This window comes from Sus scrofa, chromosome 15 (genome assembly GCF_000003025.6).
Source record: "Sus scrofa isolate TJ Tabasco breed Duroc chromosome 15, Sscrofa11.1, whole genome shotgun sequence".
Lineage (NCBI taxonomy): Eukaryota > Metazoa > Chordata > Mammalia > Artiodactyla > Suidae > Sus > Sus scrofa.
The window spans coordinates 49,340,741-49,366,314 of NC_010457.5; the positions used below are offsets into that span (position 1 = coordinate 49,340,741).

At 41.3% G+C, this 25,574-nt stretch overlaps 1 protein-coding gene across 1 annotated transcript in view; it reads right to left on the minus strand.

Annotated features, from left to right (window-relative positions):
• KCNU1 (potassium calcium-activated channel subfamily U member 1) overlaps positions 1-25,574 on the minus strand; it is a 127,228-nt gene that overhangs the window by 23,631 nt on the left and 78,023 nt on the right. Inside the window, 4 exon segments of the mRNA XM_021075407.1 lie at positions 883-1,107; positions 4,585-4,702; positions 9,794-9,809; positions 22,628-22,679. Of these exon segments, the coding sequence (XP_020931066.1) occupies positions 883-1,107; positions 4,585-4,702; positions 9,794-9,809; positions 22,628-22,679 (411 nt within the window).

A 25,574-nucleotide genomic window follows, 5' to 3' on the forward strand; every position in this document is an offset into this window, starting at 1 on the left:
TCGTGGCTCAGTGGTTAACGAATCCGACTAGGAACCATGAGGTTGCGGGTTTGGTCCCTGCCCTTGCTCAGTGGGTTAACGATCCAGTGTTGCCGTGAGCTGTGGTGTAGGTTGCAGACGCGGCTCGGATCCCGTGTTGCTGTGGCTCTGGCGTAGGCTGGCAGCTACAGTTCCGATTAGGACCGTAGCCTGGGAACCTCCATATGCTGTGGGAGCACCCCAAGAAATGGCAAAAAGACAAAAAAAAAAAAAAAAAGAAAAAAAAGAAATGCAGAGAAACTCTTATTTACAGAAAGATCACAAAGGAGTTCCTGTCGTGGCTCAGTGGTCAATGAACCCAACTATATCCATGAGGACACGGTTTCGATCCCTGGCCTTGCTCAGTGAGTTCAGGATCCGGTGTTGCCGTGAGCTGTGGTATGGGTCACATACATGGCTCAGATCATGCATTGCTGTGGCTGTGGTGTAGGCTGCTGGCTACAGCTCTGATTCAACCCCTAGCCTGGGAACCTCCATATGCCATTGGTGAAGCACTAAAAGACAAAACAAAAAACAAAAAAACAAAAGACTTGGTTATAAACAGAAAACATGAAACATGCCTGGATTGAAATCCTAGTCCTGCTACTTATCTGCTCTATAAACTTGGAAAGGTTACTCCCGCTCTCTGTGCCTAAAGTTCAACATCTTTAAAATTTCACCATGGGGTTACTGGAAGGTTAAATGAGTTAATATATGTAAAATACTTAGAACAGTTTCTGGTACCAGGAAGTACTGTATAACTGCACGCAATTAGTATTACTATCAATCTAGTATCATCATGATCCTAGTACTGTTAGGATTACTATCACTATAAACATCCACTCTCCCTTATGTAACACTTACAGGCAGAAAGTATATCTGGGGGAAATTCCGGAGGAATCGCCATTCTCTCTGCAGGTAATCCAGAGACCCAACAAACACAATGTCCTTCAGCTCCTTGCGGGTGTAGTTGCTAGCTCTCAGTGGCATTACAAAATTCCGAAGCCCCATCAGGGTCGAATGGGCATCTCCAAAGACACATGCCACGATGTGGTTCCGAAACTCATGTTTTGACTTGTCAGTTCGTTTCTAAGCATAAGCAGGCCAGAGTCTGGTCATTTTTAGAAACAAGATGAGAGTGCCTTAAAGATGGCTCCTTCCCACATCCCACCTCTTCTAGGAGCACTCCCAGGAGCACTCTCTTAAGGATCATGGACTTTTGCAAGTTACTCATAAAAAGAAATGGAACATCCATGGTGGGGCAATTCTACTTTGTATCTTGTACAGCTTTTTTCAGTTTTCTATCAGCCTGGAGTGCCTCGGTTAAAGTTTTCTATCAGCCTGGAGTGCCTCGGTTAAAGTCCAGATCTGCATACTTCCTCAAGCACTGAACCAATCAGGGAAAATAGTCCTCATTTTCATTACATGTTTTTAGCCTCATATGTGCTATAGTTCCACTCCATGAAAAAACGAAAACATCCTAAATTCCATTAATTAAACTTATGTCTTCTGGTAAGCCCTGGAAATTACACCAAGGTGTACAACATGTTGAAGTTTTCAGCAGATCTTCACACAAATGAAAATATATATTGGTTTGAACCATATGCAATTACCTTTTTTTCTGGGACAGACGGTTGCATATTGGTAATTTCATATGGTTCTACCTACTACACTGGACGGATTCAACAGACTCCAGAGTTGAGGAAATTCACCATGAAAAGTGCACAAGATAAATTAGAAGGTTACAAAAATTCCATTTGCGGAGTTCCCATCATGGCTCAGTGGCTAAAGAATCCGACTAGTAACCATGAGGTTGCGGGTTCGGTCCCTGTCCTTGCTCAGTGGGTTAACGATCCGGCGTTGCCGTGAGCTGTGGTGTAGGTTGCAGACATGGCTTGGATCCTGCGTTGCTGTGGCTCTGGCGTAGGCTGGCGGCTACAGGTCTGATTCAGCCCCTAGCCTGGGAACCTCCATATGCGCGGGAGCGGCCCAAGAAATGGCAAAAAGACAAAAAAAAAAAAAAAAAAAAAAAAAAAAGAAAGGAAAAAAATTCCATTTCATCCCAAGTATTTGAAGATGTCCCCATATTCTTATGCATGTGGCCAATTTTTAACATCCCTCTACTTATAAGTTGAAAGCAAAATAATATATGCGACAGATACTTAGATTAAGTTTTCCCCACATTCAAAGAGACTTTTAAGAACACTAAATGTAACTTTTAGAGAGGTATGATAGTCCTATAGGAAACAGTGTAGGCCTCTGTCTGGTTGCTTTCAAGCACTGGTCTTCCTTCATGGTGCTGAGATGGGTAAAATGAGTGCTTATTTTGCATTCTGGTGGGTGTTAGTGTGTGACAATGAACAAATTAGTTAACCTCTTTGACCCTCAATTTCTTTAAGTCTAAATGATTTAAAAATAAATAAAAGTTAATTCTGTTGTGGAAATAAAATAATATACTGAAAGATTAGGGACTGACTCCATAACTGTTGTTCCATAACTATTAATCAAGTCTGAATCTCATTGAATTCCCTGTTTTTCAGAAGTGGACTCTTGGAAGCTGGTAGAGAACTTGATAAATGTATTTTACAAGTACTTCCTGTGGGGAGTGTGTTGTGTGTTCCTGAGCATACTGAAGAGAGAGTATTTCAAAGGATCTTTGGCTGGGTTAAGTGGGTGGGTTAAGTGACAAGCTTCTATGACACAGGGGCTGTTGAAATCTAACAGGATAACTAAGTCACATCTGACATCTCCACAATTTGAGTTTGCCGAATTACAATAGACTGGAAAATGCCCTCTTGCCAAAGGGAATGGCCCTGGGAGGGGGACGAAGCTACTTGTCTGAAGAGCCTTCCTAGGCAGTGATGTGAATCTTAACTAAATCTATTAAATAATTGTCTCTGGCTAATCCGATTAGTTTTAACTTGAATAATGAAGCCTTGAACAGTATTTAATGTAACAGGCCTGAAGTTCAGAAATTGCTCTTCTGAGTCGAACTAAACAATTGGGAACAAGATACATGGCAGAGTGCATTAATGGGCACAGCCAGAGAGGCAATTTCTCTAAAGAACTGTGGCACAAAACTGTCTCCCAATTGAGAAGGATGGTAATTCTCAGGGGAGGGGAGGATGCACTCTTTGTTCAAAGGATCAGATTGACAACTTCTGTTTGACTTTTCTGCAAACTGCACTAAGTTCAACGATGGCTCAAATTTTGCAATCTGGACATTTCTCCTTTATAATCACAGTTTCAAAAGCCATAGAATTTCTTAAAACTAGAAGCCCTTCTATACTTACCAGGAGGCTCCATTGGGGCATTCATCCTAGCCACCTGCCTGCATGCTTAATAAATAGGGTAAAAGATAGTGTCTGTTATTTCCATCTCTTGGAAGCTTCCATCTGCAACCAACCTCTCAACCTTCCTAATGATTTTCCTCCCACTGAAAACATGTTTGGTTTCCTGCTCGACGGATGTTTATTTTGTTTAGTTTAGAATAAGACATAATTGCTAAAATGGTGAGTTTCAGCCACCCTAATAGCTTTCCACTTGATATGACAGCTCTTGACAATTTTGTGCTTCTGATCAAGTGATTGATCATGCCTTTTACAAAAACTCGAACATACTCCGTCAGGATACTGGCGCTGAGCCAGGATTGTGTGTATGAGTGAGTGTGTTTAACAGAAAAAGTGAACTAAACTACTTTTGGAAAGCAAGAAAAATACATAATTATCAATTAACCATAGCTCAAAAAATTACACAAGGTTTTTATAGCATACAGTTAAATTTCCCAACTACTGCTTGCAAGGTCATCACTGAGATTATAATTGAGTTTCCAACTCTAGAACACGAGACGAGATGGGGTTCCAGAAAGTGGATGTCAGAGCCTGGATTAGGGTACAACGCTTTTACACCTTAGCTGCTGACATCGCAATGAGCTGAGCTGGCTGGTCTCCAGGAGGGAACAGAGACAAGCACAGAATTCTCTCTGTAAGGATCACTCACACTGCAGAGGGTGAGAGAAGTGAGATTTTACGAGATACATTCTTGGCTAATGTGTTGAGTGTATGTAAAGTGAGCTTCAAGAAAAAATACTATAGAAAATCCAAACTTTTTAAAAACAACAAATTAAGGAAATGTATATTTATTTCTAAAAAAAGGCAAGACTGCAGAGTTCTTGCAAATAGTGTGCTTCTCTAGTGCATTTAAATGAATTAGATTTACTAGCAAAACAGCCAAGTTTCAGAAGAACATTATTCTGAATAACTGACTCAGCTAAACTATTAAAGGGGGGAAAACCAGAGTGGAAGAATCTGACTAGCTGCTTTAAATCTCAGCCTATTACCTACTTGGTCCTTGTCAAATGCCACACCTATTACCTACTTGGTCCTTGTCAAATGCCACATCTAGGTAAAAGGCTGTACCATTCACATGGCCGGTGAGAGGTGTGTTTTTCCTTCAAAACTCATATTTACAAAGAGAAAGGGCAGGTATGCTTACGACTAGTGGAAGGATGTAATCTACCCTAAGAGGAGCTTTATTTTACTTGAGATTTGGTACTAGAACACCTACCAGAATCATTTTGTCCAATGGGGTGGCTCTGCACCAGTGAAACATGCCAGTGTTATCAAGGTGGTCTTGTTCCATTTCATACTGAAAAGCCCTAAATATGAAGAATTGGAGAGTTAGCCTGGGAATTCAGGGCCCTGGTAGAAAAAAAGCATGAAGTCAAACTCATTAGAGCCTCAAGCCCAAAAGGAAGTGACAAGGGAAATGACCTTGGGTCTGTGAGTCTCTGGAATAGAGACTCACATCTAAGGGACACCAAAGGCTGAATGTCTTCATAGCTGAAGACGTACTAAAGGCTTTGGGCAGAAGCCAGTAAGAATTGTGTGCGTGTATGTTTCACAGACACACCAGTCTTAGATTAGATGTGCCTTGAAGGTAGTTATTTCTGCTCTTAATTTTGCTACTGACTGAGAGGTGTTTCGTGCACCTGAATACAGAATTTAAAAGGCTGTGAGATCAAATCATGAGTAGTCATCTTTCTCCTTAGCCTGTTTTCCTTTCCACTTCTTCCCATATCTTTCCTTATGGGTCCCTGTTGAAAACAGCCTCACTTATTAAACACTTTGGGCATTCTTAATAGCTTCTGCTGCTGGCCTGAATTTGACTAAAATTTGCTCAAACCTTGGTCTAAGTCTTGCAATGCCCTTCGTGTGATCCTCCGTATTGCAGACAGACACAATGCCTGACATGTCAAATATACGATCACCAAAAGGTTGGAGGCATTTTTGGAAAATCCCACTTAGATTTCAAAGAATGTGTATTTGCTTGTGAGAAAAGAATGGAAACTTTGAAGAACTGCAGAAAGTTTAAGGTTAGAAAGGATCAGTTCCAGTTGAGAGCATCTAGGTATAGGCTGCAAAAATAACCTCAAAATCGCAAGGGCTTAACCCAATACATGTTATTTCTCACCCACACTATGTATTTTATTTGGTGAACAGCTGTCTCTGCTCCACTAAGCCACTCAGAGTCTTAGAGGGACAGAGGCTCTACCACCTGAAGGGCACACCCCTGGAACATGCCCTCCCCAGTCATTAAAGCAAGAGAAGAGAAAGAGCCTTGAGAGACAAGCTCAGGATTTTAACTGCCTTGGCCCAAAGCAACACAGTGAGTCACATTGCTCACATTCATTGGCCAGGAAGGATCACATGGCTTCTGCTGATTTTATGGTGCTGAGGAACATGCAAAGCATCTGAAATACCTAGTGAGCATTTCCGTCTCTTTCAGAGACTTTAAAGAACACTCCTTAGTTTATGGATAAACATCAAAGAGCTAACAGACTGTAGAGCTGACACTTGACAATAATGCTAAGGTTGAGACTACTGGTGCTCACACTTTCTAATTTTCCTTTCCCGCCTTAGTAGATGGGTGGTTTGGTGGGGTCATGCGATTATTTCTGACCAATGAAATGTGAGAAGTGGTGGCTGAAGTTGGGAGGAGTCCCTTCAGGCTCCCTCCTAACCTGCAGAGATGACCAGCCAGAGTGCATGAGGGACTATGTGGAGCCAAGTCCCTTGCCTCCCTGGCCAGTGCTGGACATGTAACACGAACAAGAAATTCATCCTTGTCGTGCTAAGCCACTGAGATTTCATGGTTGCTACTACAGCATTACTCCACCTTCTCCTAACACAAATACCTTTTCCAAAATACGTGTTCCCTGGGATATTAGCAACTGGAGATGTCCTCAAGAAATGTTTCCTACAGGCAAATAAGTTTTAAAAAACATATACCCTCTTTGAAATTTACCCCACACCTTAGCATATGAAAAGTTTTGAAAGGTCTTGCAAAAGAGATATCCTTTAAAATTTGTATAATCCAGTGTTTCACATACTTGTTTGAGAACAAAACTTCTACTATTTACTTAGGTACTTACTTATTTAAAAACACCTGCTACCACACCTTGAAACACCTTCTCTGTTGTATTATACTATGTCATACTATAGGTAACCAGGAGCTTATGACAGCATTCTCCTGTGAGATTTCACAGTACATCCTGGGAGTAATATGACCTACTGCCCTTTGTGCTGAAGGGTTGGGGGTTTTCCCTGTGAATTAATGGAGCTTGTTATTCAACTCCTGGTCCAAACACTCTGACTCCAACATAACAGGCAATTTTGTTCTCTTTAACCAGGTTAGTTTCTAAACTGCTATCTTAAGTCATAATTTTTCAGACAAAGGAATTTTAAACTTAGATTGACAGGTTAGACCTAAAGCTATAGAATAGAGAGTGGACTCAGGCAGAGAAGCTGGGGTGGGAGGACTGAGGTGCTGGAGAAAGGTTTGGAAAAGGAGAGAGGCTAACTGCTAATGGCATCAGCCAACACCTAGGTGCAATCCTTTATTTTTCTCTCCATTTAAGACCTATCAACAGACTTAGTGGTTTCTAGTCATTGACCTATCCAGAAGATGTCACGTAAGCCTCAAGGTTCAGCCTGACTGAAATGGGTTACTTGTTCAAATTAACATGGCTTTTGGTGGTTTAAATATGCCTAAGTCCTAAGCCCCAACTCAGACTCCTAAAAGCCATCCAGGCTCTAATAAGGGTGATGGCTAGACAGGACCATGGGGACGGCTTCACGCCAAGCTTGTTAAGCAGCATATGCCAGAGACCTGAGTCTGGTTTTAATTTTTATCAGGCTTTGGAGAACTGGCCATATTACTCATTCACAAGACCTTTTTTCTCCATGCATAGTTTCCTAGACACCGTCCCTCAGATACTAACATCATGTACCCAAGGTACCTTCAGGAGGTGGCTTCCTGCTCTCTGCCCTCAGCACCTAAGTCTATGCAACAACTGCCTCTGCTCTTTGTCTGCTCACTTTCATCTGGTCTTTTGCCACTCCCTCTAATTCTCCCTCTCCCCACCCCACCACTCATAGAGTCCTTGGTCTGGAAATTAAATGCCCTTTTGGCAAATGGAAGAGGATTCTTTCCCAAGCACATCTTAACTGGACTCAGAGTAGCAAATAAATCACTATATACTTTTCTATCTTAATAAAAGCATGATCTATGTACACAAGCTGTCATAGACAACATTTTTCTCCATTCTGATGCCATGGAAAACAGATATGCCTTAGAGGAAACACCTGTTGGAGACCTGCATGAAAGAAAAGGCTAGAGGAGACCCACTTCATCATAAAGGCATCCATCTGGTATCCTTGCCAAAGCAAAACCTGATGCAATTTCATTCACCAGCCCTTAACTAAAGCACCCTTCTGCCATATGCCTTCCAAATGACATGATCCTTGCAGAAATATACCTCCCCAAAGAGACTAATAAATCATCCATGAGAATGTACAGCACTAGCAGTCTTAGAATTTGGAAACAAGGATTCTAACATAAAGGCCGATTCTGTTGGAGGAAGAGGCTGAGTCTGCAGGGCATCATCCATTCAGGGCAAAAAAGAAAAGTCACATTCTGACCACAGGGAAAAGCCTCTTGGGCGAGGGGGTTTCTGTGTAAGAGAGCCTGGCAGGAAATGAGGTGGGAGTTATCTCACAGGACCCTCAGCAAAGCATGTTTGGGATGAGGGTGGAATTGGTTCTGATCAAAAGATAGACTTCCTAATGTCCAAGCAAAGTGTGGTACTTCTACCTGGGAGAAACCCAGGTGGCTTTGAACCTTGCAATGTCCTCAGAGTCAGGTCTCAACTTTCACCTTTGGAGCTGATAGGTTGAATGTGCTGGGTGAGATCAGCTTTGCAGCCATCCATCTGCTCATGCAACACATGAAGGAAGCCAGCAGCTTTCTCTGCTGACAGCTGCCTTTCCTCAGACTGCTTTGATAATCATGAAGCAAAAATCTTGTGGGCACAAACTTGACTATGTCCCAGCTAAGGAAGGCAGGCTCTTTCCTCTCTGCTTTCTGGAACCATTCTATAGAGAACTTTCCTTCTCCTGTGCCCATGGCAACTCATCCTGTACAAGTCCTATCACTTAAAGGAAAATATAAACAAGGGCCCTTGCGCCTTTGGCTTCCAATGGTGGCTCTGATGAGACAGAGATCACATCATGCAGGGAAGCCTTCACTAAAAAGGTCTCAGCACCTGGTCAGGAAGCATGATTTCCAAGAGTGTTAAGTCTGTTGTCATCATCTCCTCCAACAAACAAACTTGATCCCAGTTATTCTTGAGAAGGATCTGCCAATGGGCGAGATTCTCCACTGTTCATAACACCTATCTGAATGTTTGAAAGGCACCTACAGTTCCTCTTCTGTTTTCACGGGCCTCATTTCTGGATGTGTTGAGAAATCCTGGCGTGTGACCATTCCATGTGAAACCTCTTTAAAACTCCACAGGTGGCTTGTCAATTCTTAGAAGAGAGTTTTCTGGCTTGGAGGCAGAATAATATTTTTTTTTTCACAAGACCTGAGTTGAATAAAAATAACATTTCATAAAGTCTTAGCACAGGGAAGAAGGAAAACTCTCTTGGCCAAGTGTTGGGGAGGAGGGGAGGGGAGTGTTCCTGTGTCCAGGAGCTTCAGTGCCCTTCTTGGTTCAATCTTTGGGAAAATTCATTGCAGCTGCCTCTTGAAAGCCGTGATCAAGTTCTCACCAAAAACGGAGGGAAAATCCTCTGTCCCAGGATGCCTTTAGTGCTGCTGAGGATCCTGTATCCTGCAGGCCCCAGTGGCCTTCTCTCCAAGGACTTTCCATACACATAGCGACGGGGCTGTACAGTTCAGACTTAACCTGGAAATAGTCATTTATCATCGATTCTGACCACCACCTTTTGTGTTCTGGGAAAGGGGACATCATCTAAAACGTGGGAATGTGAGGGAACGCATAATCTCTGTTTCCTCCTCTTTTTCAAGCACACACACATACAGACACCTCTACCCACACACACACATGCTGGAGCCAAACTTCAGAATATGAGTCTTTATGACCACGGCTGTGATTGCATTTTTTAGGGTGTCACCTGGTTGCCATTTACTCTTTATAAAACATTATTTTCACCTGGGAGGGAAACTTATGGCACAAAACAGTAATTTTTTGCAGTCCATTCACCTAGGGACCTGTGCATGAACAAGAAGAAAAGGGCTCCTGTGAGCTGAGAAGCCATCAGGACCAAGAACCATGAAAGGATCTCAGGAAGGTGAAAGGTACGGCCCAGCTCCGGTTAGTAAGGGCTCTGTGAACACATCCTTTTCCATGAGAAGGGAAAAGCAAGCACCAGACTCCGTGCCTCCATCTCCCTCCTCAGCTTGACCAGACCTCCTGGCTGAGACTCCTTTACCAGGTAAAAAGTGAGAAAGTGTGGCACAAATATCTCATAGGACATGACCTATGTTGACTGTAGGCTGGTGATCGCCCAGGCCCCAGGCCCTCTTGGTCGCAGGTGGGAAACCTTAGGGAAGGAGAGAAAGAAGAAGCCCACTGTGGGGCAGCTGGCGTGACCGACGCTTCCGGTTGGCTTAGGACTCCAGTGGCCCAGGACAGGAGACTTTAGTACTGACCCTAGTCAGTCTACTGCCAGAGTCAGGATACTTTGCCCTGCTAATGTGAAAAGCTCCTAGAGATGGGGGAAGAAGTGGGAAGGAAGAATTCAACCTTGTAAGGCTATGCCCAGGAAACCTTCCACCCTTCTCTGTTTATAGGTAAGTTTGGCTGATGTTCAGTGAAAGAAAGGACAGATGGGTGGCCCTGAATCTTCTAAGACAGGGAGCTCCAGTGAATTATATCTTCCAACCTGCTTCTGGTTCCCGTCTTCTAATTCTTCACAAAGGAAGAGTCCTCATGAAGTCACTGAGGAACTTTAATGGTCAAGAGAGTAGGTATGATTAAAATAAATGTGAAAAGGATGTTTTTAAAAAGAGATGTGTTAAACTTCAGGATATCTTTGTATTTAGTGGAATCTTATGTCACTCTATGTAGGAGAATGTCAAATGTGTTCTCCTGGAGACTCAACCAGCTGTGAGTAGGGCGTTCTGTTTGCCTTTAAATACTACTTTCCAGATGGAGGCTATCAAATCCATGGCCTCTGTTTTCAACATTTACAATTTAAAATCTCTGCAAAGACATTTTTTTCCACTGTCCCACCTTAGATGCCAGACCCGAGGTCAGAATGGCCCCAGTCCAGGTGAAGACACAAAGAGAACGGTGTTTCTCTTAGATGGAACATCTGAACTCACATTTGAGCGTCTCTTTGCTAAGTGTTGCTTTATTTCTGATGACACATTCTTTGCAGAGCGCTGTTTTGTGAACGCATTCGTGGAGGCATCACAGAACTTCAAATTATTACCAGACGGATGATCAAGGAGAGAGATAAAAAAAGACACTTTCCCTCTTCTTCATCCATCCCCCAGTTGAACCCTCATTTAAATTCCTTTGTATTTCATGGATATTGCATTTGGGATTTCCTACCATTTCCTACAATGTGAGGACAAATGGGGCATGACCCAGAGCAGTAGGTACCTTTAATAAAGGCTGGAGTTGGCATCCTGGGCGGAAAAGCCCAGGGCACAAGGCCAGAGCCACCTCTCAGGGGATTAAGTTCCTCCCTAACCTTTTCAGCATGAGGTTGTGTTTTCAGGTGCCCTTTCCCACACCTCCCGACACTTTCTAAACACCAAATGACACCGTAAACACAGAAGTTGATCCAAATGAAAAATATTTTGCTCCCTTAGTTTAGGATACAGTCTTCCCTGTTTCATGGACTAGGACCCGAGCGATTAAGTCAGATACTCTGATACCTTTGAACTTAAAAAAACATATTACAGGAAACAAATGCAAATTTCAAAAGACTTTTGTTTTACTTTGAGGGGCAGGTGTGGAGGTGGGAAGTAGAAATTTGAAATATCTGACCATTGGGTCATTTTTCATTGTACTAATGTACTTTTTAAGGTTTTAAGAGATTGAGCCAGGGTCAGAGAGTAGCATGACAGAAATGCTTTCCTTATGCGGCAGAGTGAGAGGCTTGGCCTTAACAATTACTAATAATCCACCCACCTAAAGAAATTAGGACTGTAAAAAATAGCATCCATCAAAATGCTACAGAGTATGCACGTGTGCTGGTGCTTGTGTGTGTGTGAGAGGAAGACAGGGAGGGATACCACATGGAAAGTTACACAAACTGTGCAAAGGAAATAACATAATTGCAGGGTATATGAAGACTACTGGATTTTTTTCCCCTGGAAATAGGGTGTGATTTTTGAAGCTTCTTATCCACATTCCTTAATTTCTCTGAAATTCCTGTTGCTAAATGTCAAAATGGAGACAAATTATTAGAGTGCTGGTGATTATGGATTTCTGGAAACGTTGGAAGGACCTAATGATGTGGCGAGGGCCATGGCCTTTAAAAATCCCCCCACATCTGGAAGCCATCACCAGAGGGAAGCCTGTGGAATGAAGGCATCCTGCATGTTACAACGTTTTACTTGGCACCCATGACCTGTCAAGAAGCGATGGAGATAATGGAGATGGAGACCACTGGAGATTAGTCATGACACCGAGCTCTCCCCAGCTCTGTGTGTTACAGGATGGCTATTTTGAAAAAAGTGGCCTATCTTAATTAAAGGTGAAAAGTTAGAATGAGGGCTCTCTGGTGGGAGGGAAAAGGCTGTGGTTAGTGTTTCATAGTTTCTCATTAACTTTACCCCACATTCCATACATAGCCTCTAAAGAATCATACTCATTCTGTTTCCACCAATACGATGCCCGGTAACAAGACAGACTTTCTGCTTGTCACAAAAAAGAAAACGTTGAGCTTTTTTGGTTAGTTTTGTTTTGTTTTCTTGTTTTTTTTAATTATTTTTTCCCCACTATAGCTGGTTTACAGTGTTCTGTCAATTTTCTACTGTACAGCAATGGCAACCCAGTTACACATATATGTATACATTCTTTTTTCTCACGTTATCATGCATGATAACGTGAGAAAAAAGAATGTTTTCTTGTTTTTTTTCTTTTTGTTTTTAATTTTTATGGCCACATCTGCAGCATATGGAAGTACCTGGGCCAGGGGTCAAATAGCTGCAGCTGCCAGCCTACGCCACAGCCATGGCAACACCAAGTCTGAGCCACATCTACGACTTACACGTCACAGAGACCAGGAATCGAACCTGCATCCTCACAGAGACCATGTTGGGTTATTAATCTGCTGAGCTGCAATGGGAACTATGAGTTAGGTTGTTTTTAGAGATGAGAAGTAAGAGTTGGGGTTTTTAGGTGGGAGACAGGAGTCACAGAGGAAGATGAATTTAACAGGGAAGAGGGTCTTAAGCACTGTTACTGAGATGTTCCCTGTGTTTTAGCTCTTTAAATAAAGATGAGTAAGAACACTAGGAAAGGAGGAAGAATGTCCATATTGTCTGGTCACCTCTAATTTGAAAGTAAGTTTCTACAGCACATCAAGGATTTGACTTTTCTTATGGGTGACCATATAGGTGACACTCATATTTGGATTTCTGGAAGCTGAGACTTGTTGCATCAAGAAACTGCCCAGATGCCCCATCATGAAACACTATTGACTAAGCCCCATCAGGAAAGTTTTGAAAGTCATACACTGCCTTGTCAATATTGTCTACTTAGTTGCAGCCATTTATAGGAGAGAGGGAGAAAGAGACAAAGACATAGACAGAGAAAAAAAAGATTCTACAAACCTTCCTATAATTTAAAAACCACACACACTCACACCCTTTTCGGCAATAAGATTCCTTCTTATGTCCCACCTGAATGTCTCCTGGACTATGGAACCACTGCGTATGCTGATAATCAGATTGTGACTTGCATCTTTCTTGCTATGTCTCATGGCAGGAACAAGATCTCCCCATGGTCCACCACTAGTCATCCAGCAGGTGGGAATGCAAGCAGGTCCCTCATCACTGCACTTGAAGACCAAACGGATGACCCAAAATAATGCACTGTCAAGATTTTCAGCTAGGAAGCTCTGCCTTTTGTAGATTAAAGTGGCATCTGCTTAGAATTATACTGTTACTTAATACAAATATAAGAAATATTTAACTTTCTGGTGAGTCATTTCTGGACTTATTTTGCAAGAATGCAAATTCTTTCTTAGCATCTCTTTCTCTTCCCTATAAAAATCTCCATGGAAGTAGTGGATTTTAAGTTCTGCCTGAGCTCTCATCATTCTGAAAGAATAAAGAAACTACATGTTCTGTGAAATCGTCTTCCAATCGCTTCAATTTGACCATCTGCCAGGAACCCACTCTCTTTCACTCATGATTCCAGGGCAAAAGTCTAACCACACCAAGTTTCAGGTGTCTTAATAATTATTTTATTCTACTCTTTCTTTTTAGCTTCTATTTTTTTGTTTGTTTGTTTCTGTGGGAAATTTAGATTATATAATTGAGGAGATTATATTCTGATTATATAATTGCATTTTATTGGCACTCTTTATTCAAGTGTGTTATGTGAATTACACCTCAATTATATCTCAATAAGTTTTCACTAAAAAATGAACAAAGTTGTCAACAGAAGGGAGAAAGTGAGGTATTCTACTTTCTCTTCTCATAGGGTCAACTACTCCTCCAATTAACTATAACTGTACTGAGTACTGAGGACACGTAGAAACACTGACATTCATAATGATAACTGAATAATCCAGAAGTTAAATTATACTCAATGCTTTCTTCCATAAAGATTCAGGAAAAGTGCCTATGATGTTACTAGGGTTATTTTCCTCTAAAAGTATGTGAACAATAATGAAGCTTAGATAAGTTCTAAGCAAAGCTCTTCAGAATGATTCACTCTAATAAGAGTTTTGACTCACTGAAACTGAAAATACCTTGAAACTATTATATAAATATATATGTCATATGATACTGAGATTTATAAATATAAGAGACAATTGACATTCCCTCTCTAAGGATTCCATACGTTTGACGGAGTTCCAAGAGAGCAGAGATTATGTGTATGACCCTGCATCAAGCATAGTGTTTGGCACATGGCAAGTACAGAGGACCTCCACTGAGTTCCCAAGAAATGTCTGTCATCTTACTGATTGGAGGGTGAGTAGCTGGTGAGAGCCATTGATTGTATCTCTAAACTTGACCAGTTGCATTGCTGCACGTTATTGGTTTAAGAAATAATAAGTCCAGGCCATTTCTACTATCAAGAAATTCAAAATCAAAATTAAAATTCAACTTCTTTATTGTTTTCATCTTACATGATGCTAGGGAAATTCACCATCTACTTGTAGGTACATGGTAACTATAGAAAGCTGTGCCCTCATCCCCTACAAACTGGGACAATAATAAATAAAAAATTTTATTTTATTTTTTTCTTTTTATGGCTGCATTTGAGGCATACGGACGTTCTTGGGCTGGGGTCAAATCTGAGCTGTAGCTGCCAGTCTACACTGTAGCTGCTGGCCTATACCACAGCCACAGCAACACCAAATCGGAGCCACGTCTGTGACCTACACAGTTTGTGACAACACCAATCCTTAACCCACCAAGTGAGGCCAGGGATCAAACCCACATCCTCATAGACACTATGTAGGGTTCTTAATCCACTGAGCCACAAATGGAACTCCACAACAGGTGAATTTTAAAGTAATAAAAATCCACCTGATGAGTACCATAGGATATATACAAGAACAAACCAAGAAATTATCTAAAGCCCCCAAATTCCTGGTGGGGGGAAAGTTCAGGATAGCCGGTTGAATATGACTGTGATTTATTAACAAATTTGATAAATCCTATTTTCCAAGAAATATTCTCTAAATAAACTCTCTTTGACCTAGGAAATGCAAAGAGTAACTGGAGGCAGCATCACCCAGAACGTAATCTATTTTGTGCACTTAAGAATGTGCATTTTGCTATTGCTGGAGTATTCTAAAGAATGTCAATTAGAACAAGTTGACTGATAGTTCTATTCAAACCAACTATATCCTTAATTTTTTCCTGCTAACTTGATCAATTACTGAAAAGGGGGTCATGAAGTCTCCTACTTGGAGACTGGGATCTGTCTATTTCCCCTTTCGATTTTAACAATTTTTTTGCTCCCTGTGTTTTGATGCTCTGTTTTTTGGTACATACACATTTAGAATTATCTTTAAGGCCACTTCTTTATCATTACGTAATGCCCCTCTTTATGCATGATAATTTTCCTTGCTTGGAATCTTCTTTGATTAAAATGAATATATATAGTTATTCAAGCTTGTTTTTTTGGCTGCACCTGTGATTTATGGAAGTTCCAGAGGCCAGGAAATGAATCTGAGCCACAGCTGCAATGTACACCACAGCTTTGGCAATGCCAGTTCCTTAACCCACTATACCAGGCTGGGGATCGAACCCACACTGCAGCAGCAACCCAAGCTGCTGCAGAGGCAGCATCAGATCCTTAACCCAATGTAGCACAGGAGAACTGCTCCACTCTCTTCTTTATTACAGTTTCTGAGAAAAAAAGACCACTGTTAATTCTTACCTTTGCTTCTCCTGAGGTGGGGTTTTTTGTTTTTTGTTTTTTGTTTTGTTTTTTTCCTCCTCTGGCTTCTTTCACAATTATCTCTTCATCTCTGCTTTTTTAGCAGTTTGGATATGATGTGCATAGTTGTAGATATTTTTGTCTTTATTGTACTTGGTATTCTCTGAGCTTTCTGAATCTGTGATTTGTCATTAATTTTGGAAAAGTTCTCAGCCAATATTAACTTCAAGTGTTTCTTATCCATTTTCTCCTTCTCTTCACATTCCAATTAAGCATATATTACTCACTTTGAAATTGTCCTATATTTATTCAATATAGTTCTTTTTTTAAATCCTTCTTGTTTCTCTTTTGGGGGGGTTCCCATTGTGGCTCAGTGGTTATGGACTAGCATCCGTGAGGACGCAGGTTCAATCACTTGCCTTGCTCAGTGGGTTAAGGATCCAGCGCTGCTGTGAGCTGCGGTGTAGGTGGCAGACTCGGCTCGGATCTGGCATTGCTGTGGCTGTGGCTTAGGCTGGGGGCTACAGCTCCGATTTGACCCCTAGCCTGGGAACCCCCATATGTCGTGAGTGCACCCTAAAGAGACAAAAAAAAGATCAGTTTGGGAATTTCCAATGACATGTCTGCAAGCTTACTTATTTTTTTTCTTCAGTTTGTCCAGTCCACAGGTGAGCCTATCAAGATGTTTTTTATTTGCTACAGTGTTTTAAATTTCTAGCATTTCCTTTTGAGTCTTTTTTAGAGATTCCATCTCTCTGTTCATATTACTCATTTGTTTTTTCCACATTGCCTGCCTTTTTCTTTACAACCTTTAACATATCAATCATTCTTATTTTAAATCCCTTAATAATTCCAATGATGACACATCTGAGTCTTATTCTAATACTTGCTTTGTCTCTTCATAGAGTGTTTTTCCTTGCCTTTTAGCGTGCTTTGTAAATATTTTTTCACAGTGGGATATGATGTAATAGATAATAGGGACTAAGGTAAACAGACCCATAGTTTGAGGTTTTATGTTAATCTGGCTAGCAGTTAACACTCTGTTTAATGTTGGCTATAGCTGTAGTTTCCAGAGGCTTCAAATTCCTCTAATGTTCTTGGTTTTGTCTCTTTTATTGCCTTTGGATTTTTCTATGAACTCTTACTTGAATAGTCAGCATTTTGAAGTTCTTTCAACCATAACTCACTCTTGTTCTACTGGAGCCCTGATGCTATGGTAGTAATGTGTGGGAGAAGGGAAGATTATATAATTTGTGATTAAATCTCAGCTTTTCAGGGGCCCTGTATCTTGCAGGTTCAATCTTTAAGAGTGTATTTTATCTCTACCAGTTCCCCTCAGGTGAAATAGGAAAGCCAAAAGAGGATAGAGTGGGAGAAAGGTCATTCTCTCATGTGGGATAAAGCCTTGGAAAAAACACTTTTTCCCTAGAGAGTAGACCTTTGTTATGGAGAATCCTCTGGGTGTATTACAATAGTTCCTCTTCCTCTCCCTCTCCCAAAGTTACTCAGGGAATTTTCCTTGCCTCTTCCCTGTGAGAATTTGGTAGAGTTCCTGGAGGTAAAACCCCCAAAGTGTGAAGTTTCCTCTAAGCCTCTAGTCCCAAGTTTCTCATTCTTCACCTTGACCACACTCAACCTCCAGTAAGTAATAAATATTATTTAAGTATTCCTACCAGTTTATGGCTCCAGTGGCCTTTTCCCCAGGACAGCAGACCTCAACTGTGACTGCAGAGTCTAAGGTGAAGGTTTGCCCTGCAACCTCGCTTCTATGATGGGTGAAAAAAAGCCTTTAATTTTCAGTTTATTCAGTTCTTTCCTGTTGTAAAGGGAGGAGTGATGACCCCAAAGCTCTATGTGTTGGAGCTAAAACTGGAAATTTGGAGCTGTCTTTCCTCATTCTCTATAATACAAGTTTCAGAGGCTGGTTCCTCCATGTCATGGAATCAGGCAGCTCAGTTTTCACATCTCATTCACATCTCAGCCCATCACATCCACCTGTCTAATCTGAGAACTCACCCTTCAGTAATTAAATATACTTTCTTTATGGGTCATTATGATGTGATTTATGACATGTATGTAATTGTCAGAATTACTGTGGGTAATTAAAACATGAAGTGAATGCTGCCAGAGGCTTCAGTCACTCTCGGTGCCCTCATTAAAAATCAAGAGCTGACCAAATTATAAATAGACTGGTTTGCACAAGTTCCCGGCAAAACCTAATTATGAAACTTATCCTTATTCTATCAGAACTCACTCCATTAGTCATGCAAATTCATAAAATGATTAAGTTATTTTATGTGCTGGAATTGTGGAATTAATAATAGAGGTGAGTAACAGTAATTAGACATTACGATGAAACTTTATTATGTCAGGTCATTCTGGGTTATACTGCATCTCTTCTTGACCCTACATGCAACACAACATACACACACACCCCACCACACACACACAAACCTTTAAGACGGCTTAATGAATGCCTTAATGATTTTGGCTGATTTATGATAACTGTTTAAATGAGAGTTAAAACCAGGAGAAGAAAGATTTGCAAATGCTGTATGAGTATTATCCTGGAATTGGTCAGAGAAAGAAATGTGATAATTACCATCGGGGGGATCCTTTCTCTCCAGAAAAGGCAATGCATTACAAGGAGAAAACAGTTACTATGAGGATGTTTCAAGATCTGGCAACTGGAACAGGAGCAAGTGATAATTTAAATTTTGAAGGAGCTTTAGATGATCATGACACATCTCCTCTCCAATTCTATAGATAGTGGCTTTAGTGTAGAGAGTGCCAGTGAATAAGACAGCTAAGCTCCAAGTTTCTCTTTTTTAATGTATGGAAGGTCATGCACTGATGGGGAAACTGGAGAACATCAGAGGTTTCTCAGCATGAGACTGGGTGAGACGACCTCGATGGCAGGTCCATGCTTAGTTTGCAGAGTAAAGAAAAGGTTAAGTCACTGACTGCTCAGCTTGGTGAATCATGGCCTCATCTGTGACAAGAGAGCTGCTATATGGAAACAGACATCACGATGCCTACCCAAAAAAGGCTAAGAACTTTGACTCATTACACCTCTGGGAAGGCAAACATAAATAATATTTATAAACAATAAAGCAGGGAGAAAAGAAGGGAGGGATATAAAAATGGAGAGGGGGAGGGAGAGAGGAAGAAAGAGAAAAAATGAAAAGCCTGCTTTATAGACAGATGTTAACATTCAAGAGTTGCATGTTTACATATTAGTTTGTAGAGGTTAAGCACTGCCAGTGCAGTCGGGTTGAGGATAGAGCTGATAGACACGTTCCTTTGCAGGGCACAATGGGGGAAGCAGAATGTGGAGGAGAGAGAGGCGCAGTTCTTACAGGGATATAGAAATTGGACTCTGAATAACTAATGCACTGTCTTTATCAACTCTCTCCTTGGGTTAAGGGCAGAAAACTTTCTGTGCTGCTAGAGCGTGAGACCTCAGATGAAAGATGGAAAAGCTGTGAATGTGGCCCAGAATGAAGCAGCCCTTCTCAGCCCTGCCTAATTCAGGTGAGGCTGGTGAATGTCAGCATTTACCTAGGTGTCTCCAGACGGCATCCTTATGCAAATGTGACGAATCAACAAACAGAATCTTTATAGAAGGTCCTTGGCAAGATGACACAGAGGAAGAATGGAGGATGGCCAAGGGAGCTGGAGGCTCGGTATGAGAGGATGGGTCTGATTGTGGGCAGGCGTTGCTGAAACTCAGATTATTTGTCTACAGATTCCCTCCTAGTAAGGTAACAATTTTAACAGATGGCAGAGGAAGGTTTTGACATTAAGGGATCTGGGGACGAAGAGATGAATAAGAGAGTGATAAACTGGAGAAAATGTAGAGCTTTATAGGAGGGAAGGTAAGAGTCTGGTTGCAACATGGTGATTAAAATATCTACTTCTGACAGATGTAGGAGCCAGTAAACTTTAAAGAGTGTGCGTGTGTGTGCATGTGTGTGGTAAGATTTGACTTTTTGCAGCAATACCATGAGGTAAGTGGGAAAAATATTCTTACCACAATTTAGGATGATGCAAAATTAAGGGACTCAAAGTCATCCTGAGATGGTAGGCAAGGAACCTGGGTTCCAGCCACTCAGCCTATGTCTATCATGTGATCCTCTACAACAGGCTGGTACTTTATACAACTGCTCAGGATGGATGCAGCCATGAGTGGGAGGGTGACTGAGGAAAACACACAGACGGTTCCTCTTAAAAAACTGGTGGGCTTTGTAGTGGGTTAGTTTTCTCATCTCCTCCAATGGTGGCAGAGCCTCAGGACTCTGATAAGGGGTTTGTGTGACAATTAGGCACCTTACCAGGTCCATCAGAGGAGGAGGAAGAGGAAAGCTAAAGGCACACTGAGCTCCAAGGCACACCAAGCTCCAAAGGGTACAAGGCCTTGGAGACCTCTGTTTCTGCCTCCTCCATGAGGGGCCTGAAAACCTTAATTAGGGGCCTGGAAACCTCCATGGGGCACCTTTTCTTTTTTTTTTTACCTTTTTTTTTTAATTAAAATATAATTGATTTACAATGTTGTGCCACTTTCTGCTATATAGCCAAGCGAGCCAGCCGTACATATATATACATTCCCTTCCTTACATTATCTTCCCTCACAGTCTATTCCAGGAGACTGGATACAGTTCCCTGTGCTGTACATGGGGTGCCTTTGATTCCATTTAGATTGATTCCAAGGGTCCTGCCCAACAATTCAGATTGCACAGAATCCTTTGCTCATTCCCCACCCCCACAAGTTGCTTGCACATTCATCACTCACTCAAAAAGTATTAAATCCTGATTAAATCCTTTTGATGTCTTTCTTTTTGTTCTCCCATTTTTCTTTCTTTCTTTCTTTCAAATTTCTCAGCTTTCTGGGAAGAGAGTATGACACATTCACCTCCAAACACAGAGATGTCTCAGCAAGAGGCATTCTGAGAAAATGCCTTTGAAAATGGCATCTGTTGGCTGGCTGGAGCCAAATACAGCCACCTCATCTCTTGCCTAAAACCCAAACAGGGTGACTGCCAGTCAGGGATTCCAACCAGCTGGTGGAATTGGCCTAAACCATCTGACAAAAGGGATCCCTTTTCCTCAACAGCAGCTTCTCCACCTCTCCCGCTCTCCTTTTTTTCTGCTTGAGAATGCACAGTTTTGCACTTGCCCTTCATACAAATAACTGGAGGGTGGGAATTATTCAGAAAGCTCATGTTCGACACCCCATCTGTTCCTTCCTGACAGCAATATATAATGGAAGGCTATAAAAACTTGAAAAATAATGCAACATAAAAAGGGATTGACTCAGCTCCAAGAGGCCATAAATGGTAACAAATACCAATGGATGATTTATTTCATGCTGTAATCTTTACAGTAAGTCATCTTTCAGACATTTCCTTGTGACAGGTTTTAATAATATTAATGCCCAGAGCAATCCAAATCATCGCCAATAGACGTATTTATCAAGCTGCCAATCCGAGTAAATGAAATTCTATAAGCAATAATGTAACGTGTTTAAAGGAAGCTAATAAAACAAGTCAGCAGAGAAATATTACTTCAAAGTATTCTCTCCCTTTAATCCAGTCCTGTATGTTATACAGCCAAAATGCAAATCTTTCTGTACTTGATTTATTGCTCCAAAAACACCAATGACCTTTTCCCAAGCTTCTGTGTATTCGCTCTCACACATTCATAAAGCCTGCAGTGCGTCCTGCCAGAGTTGCTGAATACTGGTGCTTAGCATTGATTGTTATGTTTGTCTTGCTTCTACGCAGGTACTTGATTGGCAGCTGCAATGAATAACATCGAAGTTCCCAAGCCCTATTAATGTAACGGACATAGGAGCCATAAAGCAATCCTTACAATGCCAGGTCTAGGAGGGTGTTCTAGAACACCTAAGAAAGTGACTGAATGATGGACCAGTCGCCATGTAAATTTCACATGAGGGAAAGCCAACCAGCATTTTCCTCTCACCCGCTTTGCCTGGCTTTGTCTTAATTATCTCTTATTCATGCAGATCACAGGACGCCAGCTGTTAAAGCATTTGGCATTTCAAACACAGCTCAAGATCTGCCTCCTGCAGGAAGGCTTCCTTATTAATTTCACTAATTTTCTGATGTCTAGCACAATGCCTGACCCATCCAGCAACACAACTTTCTAATTAATGAATCTGTGAAGGCACAATGCACATCAAAGGCACTCAGCAGATATGAGGTGGAAATATGTATTGCACTGATTTATCCTATCCATCCTACAATTAATCGACACCTCATTTTTTTCTTGCATCTCACACATGTGGTCCTTGAGGAGAGTTTTACTGTTTAATGGGCACCACAAGTGTTTACTATATCACTGTGTACCCTGTAGGATCATGATATATATGATATATAAATATGCATATACAAGTATACATATCATATGTATCATGTATATCTCACGTATGTGCCATATACATATATATATACACACACATATGTATCCTCTAATTGACATGATATTGCTTAAATTTATTACAATTATGGTTCTTATGTTTTTATGGGATAAATCCTTTCAAGTGTCTCCTGAGTCCATTATCTGCACTTATTCACTTCTTTGAGAACTATCTCACTCTCCCACCCCCCACGTAATGGCCAAGTTTGTTCCTGATGACCCCACTTCCTGGACTAGTGAGGAAACTGATTCGAGCTGAACCAATCAGACACTCTTTCTGTGACAGGAAATCCAGACCCAGGGACTCTGGTCAGCTAGTCTGTAGCACTGTAGCTGAGATGTGGCTTTAGAACCGGAGTACCCAGATTTGGCAGAACTGAGTTCCAGGAAGCCTTTGTGCAGAGGATGGAGCCAAGGCAACAGCTCCCAGGACCTGGGGCAGAGGGCAGTAGAGAGAGTGGCCACCTAAGGAAACAGAGACGTCCCATCCCGGCTCCAGTCCCATCAGAGGATGCACAGCACATACTCTCTTATATTTCTTCTGTTTCATGGTTCCTTACTAGGAATTTTCTTGTCTTTCTTTGGTTTAAAAGGGTTTCTCTTACTTGCAAGTAATTAGACATTAAAATGTTTCTATTTCATTGAAAATCAGCTTTCCAAAAGACCACATGATAAACATATTTTGTTTAAAAAGAGTTGTTCACTCTTTATCATGAGAAGCTGGACTTTTTTTTTTTTATGTTAATCAAATACAAAGCCATTTATATCTTGGTAATCCAGGGTACTTTGAGTTGCATTTTGGAGAACTCATGGAACATAGGAAGAATTTACTAGACAAATATAAGAAGGGGGGCACATTCTAGGTACACGCACAGTCCAAGGCAGGAAAAGAAGTATGGTGCATATTTGCAGAAGTGATAGAATACAACATTAAGTTCAGAGGACTTTCGTGAGATGCAGGGACCACACAATGAAGGATACTGTTACAGATTTTGATCTCATTCCTAAAGACAATGAGAAACCACTGAAGAGAAGCAAAGTCCAGATTTTCATTTTGGATACGTCATTCTACGTATATAGGAATAGATAAGGAGGGACAAGTGATGTGGGAAGACCAGGTCAAAGGCCATCTCTTTTTCTTTCTTTTGCAGAAGTTCCCAGGCCAGGCATCAAACCCATGCCACAGCAGTAATTCGAGCCACAGCAGTGACAACACCAAGTCCTTAACCACTAGGCGCCAGGGAACTCCAAAGGCCTTCTCAGCACTGGTCTACAAAGAGCAGATGGTGGCTTGGACTGGGATTACAGTTAGAGATGCAAAGGATATAGATAATCAAGATAATTTTAGGGCTGAAATAAGAAAACATGAGGATTGATGGAATTTCAGAGTAAAACCTATCTCACAGTTTCCACACTGGATTCGTCAACCCTAGCCAAGACTGCTTGCCCAGGTGTTTGCTGATGATAAACCCAGCTAGGTTCACTGTTTACTGTTTTCTTTGCCTTTGTCTTTGCCTAGCTTTCAGTGTGTTTCTAGGTGCAGTTAATATAAATCAGGTATTTGGGGACAAGTTTTCATTTTATAATTTTATTCCCTAACTTGGCATAGTGACACTGTTACTTTTCCTACCTCTCCATTTCTTCTCTTCCCTCCTCTTCCTTCCAACTTTAGCACTTCTGTCATCTAGCCTTGTACACTGTGAGGCTGAGTGAAGACAAGTCAGTCAGGATGTGCTATTAGATGTGGGTCTGGATCAGGAGACATTTCTTCTTATTTTTTTTATTTCTCCAATACTTTTTTTTTTCTACTGTACAGCATGGTGACCCAGTTTCACATACATGTTTACATTCTTTTTTCTCACATTATTATGCTACATCATAAGTGACTAGACATAGTTCCCAGTACTACACAGTAGTATCTCATTGCTAATCCATTCCAAAGGCAATAGTTTGCATACATTAACCCCAAGCTCCCAATCCATCCCACTCCCTCCCCCTCCCCCTTGGCAACCACAACTCTATCCTCCAAGTCCATGATTTTCTTTTCTGTGGAAAGGTTCATTTGTGTTGAATATTAGATTCCAGATATAAGTGATATCATATAGTATTTGTCTTTCTCTTTCTGATTTACTTCACTCAGTCTGAGAGCCTCTAGTTATGTCCATGTTGCTGCAAATGGCATTATTTTGTTCTTTCCAAAGCAGCCTCAGAGCCCTAAAATTGGTCTATCTATGCATATATACACCATTCTCCTGGGAATTTGTTTCCTTCCTCTCTACTCTTCTGTTACTTATTGCCTGGAAAAAATACACCTGAGAAAATACTATGATGAGATTCAGTGGCTAAAAGAGTAAAATGAAGAAGAGTAGAGAAGGAGTAAGAGGAAGGATCTTATAGACAGATTTGAGAATATCTGGTAAGACAGTAAAAGAGTGGTTGATTAAGAAAAATATTCCCTCCCCCCAAGAGAGAAAAGGGTTCTAGGTGGGAAGGCAGACTTTGAAAGATCATCTGGGAGGAGGAATATCATCAGGGTTGCATCTGCTTCCTGGTCCCAAATAACCCTTAAGATGTAGAGTCACCTGACCTAAGCCTTTGACTTTGAAAAAGCAGATGAATGTAAACTCACCTGGGACAGTTTCTGCCTATTTTATTCCTTAACATGTTCAACTTTCCCCCTACAAATTAGTTCTAAAAATAAAAAAAAGAGAGAGAGAGAGAATCCATATAGAAAGGCCAGAGCCTTACACCACTAGGTTCATTGATTTATTTTTTTTGGGGGGGGGGAACCTTCCTCAGAGCATCTTCCTAGATGAGCTTAAGCGACATGGATGGAAATCAATTACTTTGGGTGGAGTGAGTGTGCAGAGTTGTTCCTGAAAGACATAGGACAAGAAGATACCTGACCTGGCCCTGTGAATCCTTTCCAGTTAGCTTTACCTCTGAGCCATCTCTAAGTCTCTTAGAACTCGCTTCTGACGCTGACCCACAAGAAGAGTTTCTCAAAGGAGTAAAACAGAAGTCAAGTGAGACAAAAGGCAACATGGTCCTGGCAGCTGAATACCTATGCTGTGGGCTAGGGCTAAAACTGGGGATATTTTGAAAGGTCCGTGAATATTCATATTTATCCTTACGGGCATCAGGCTTGGCTGACTGTAAAACCCAACAGAAA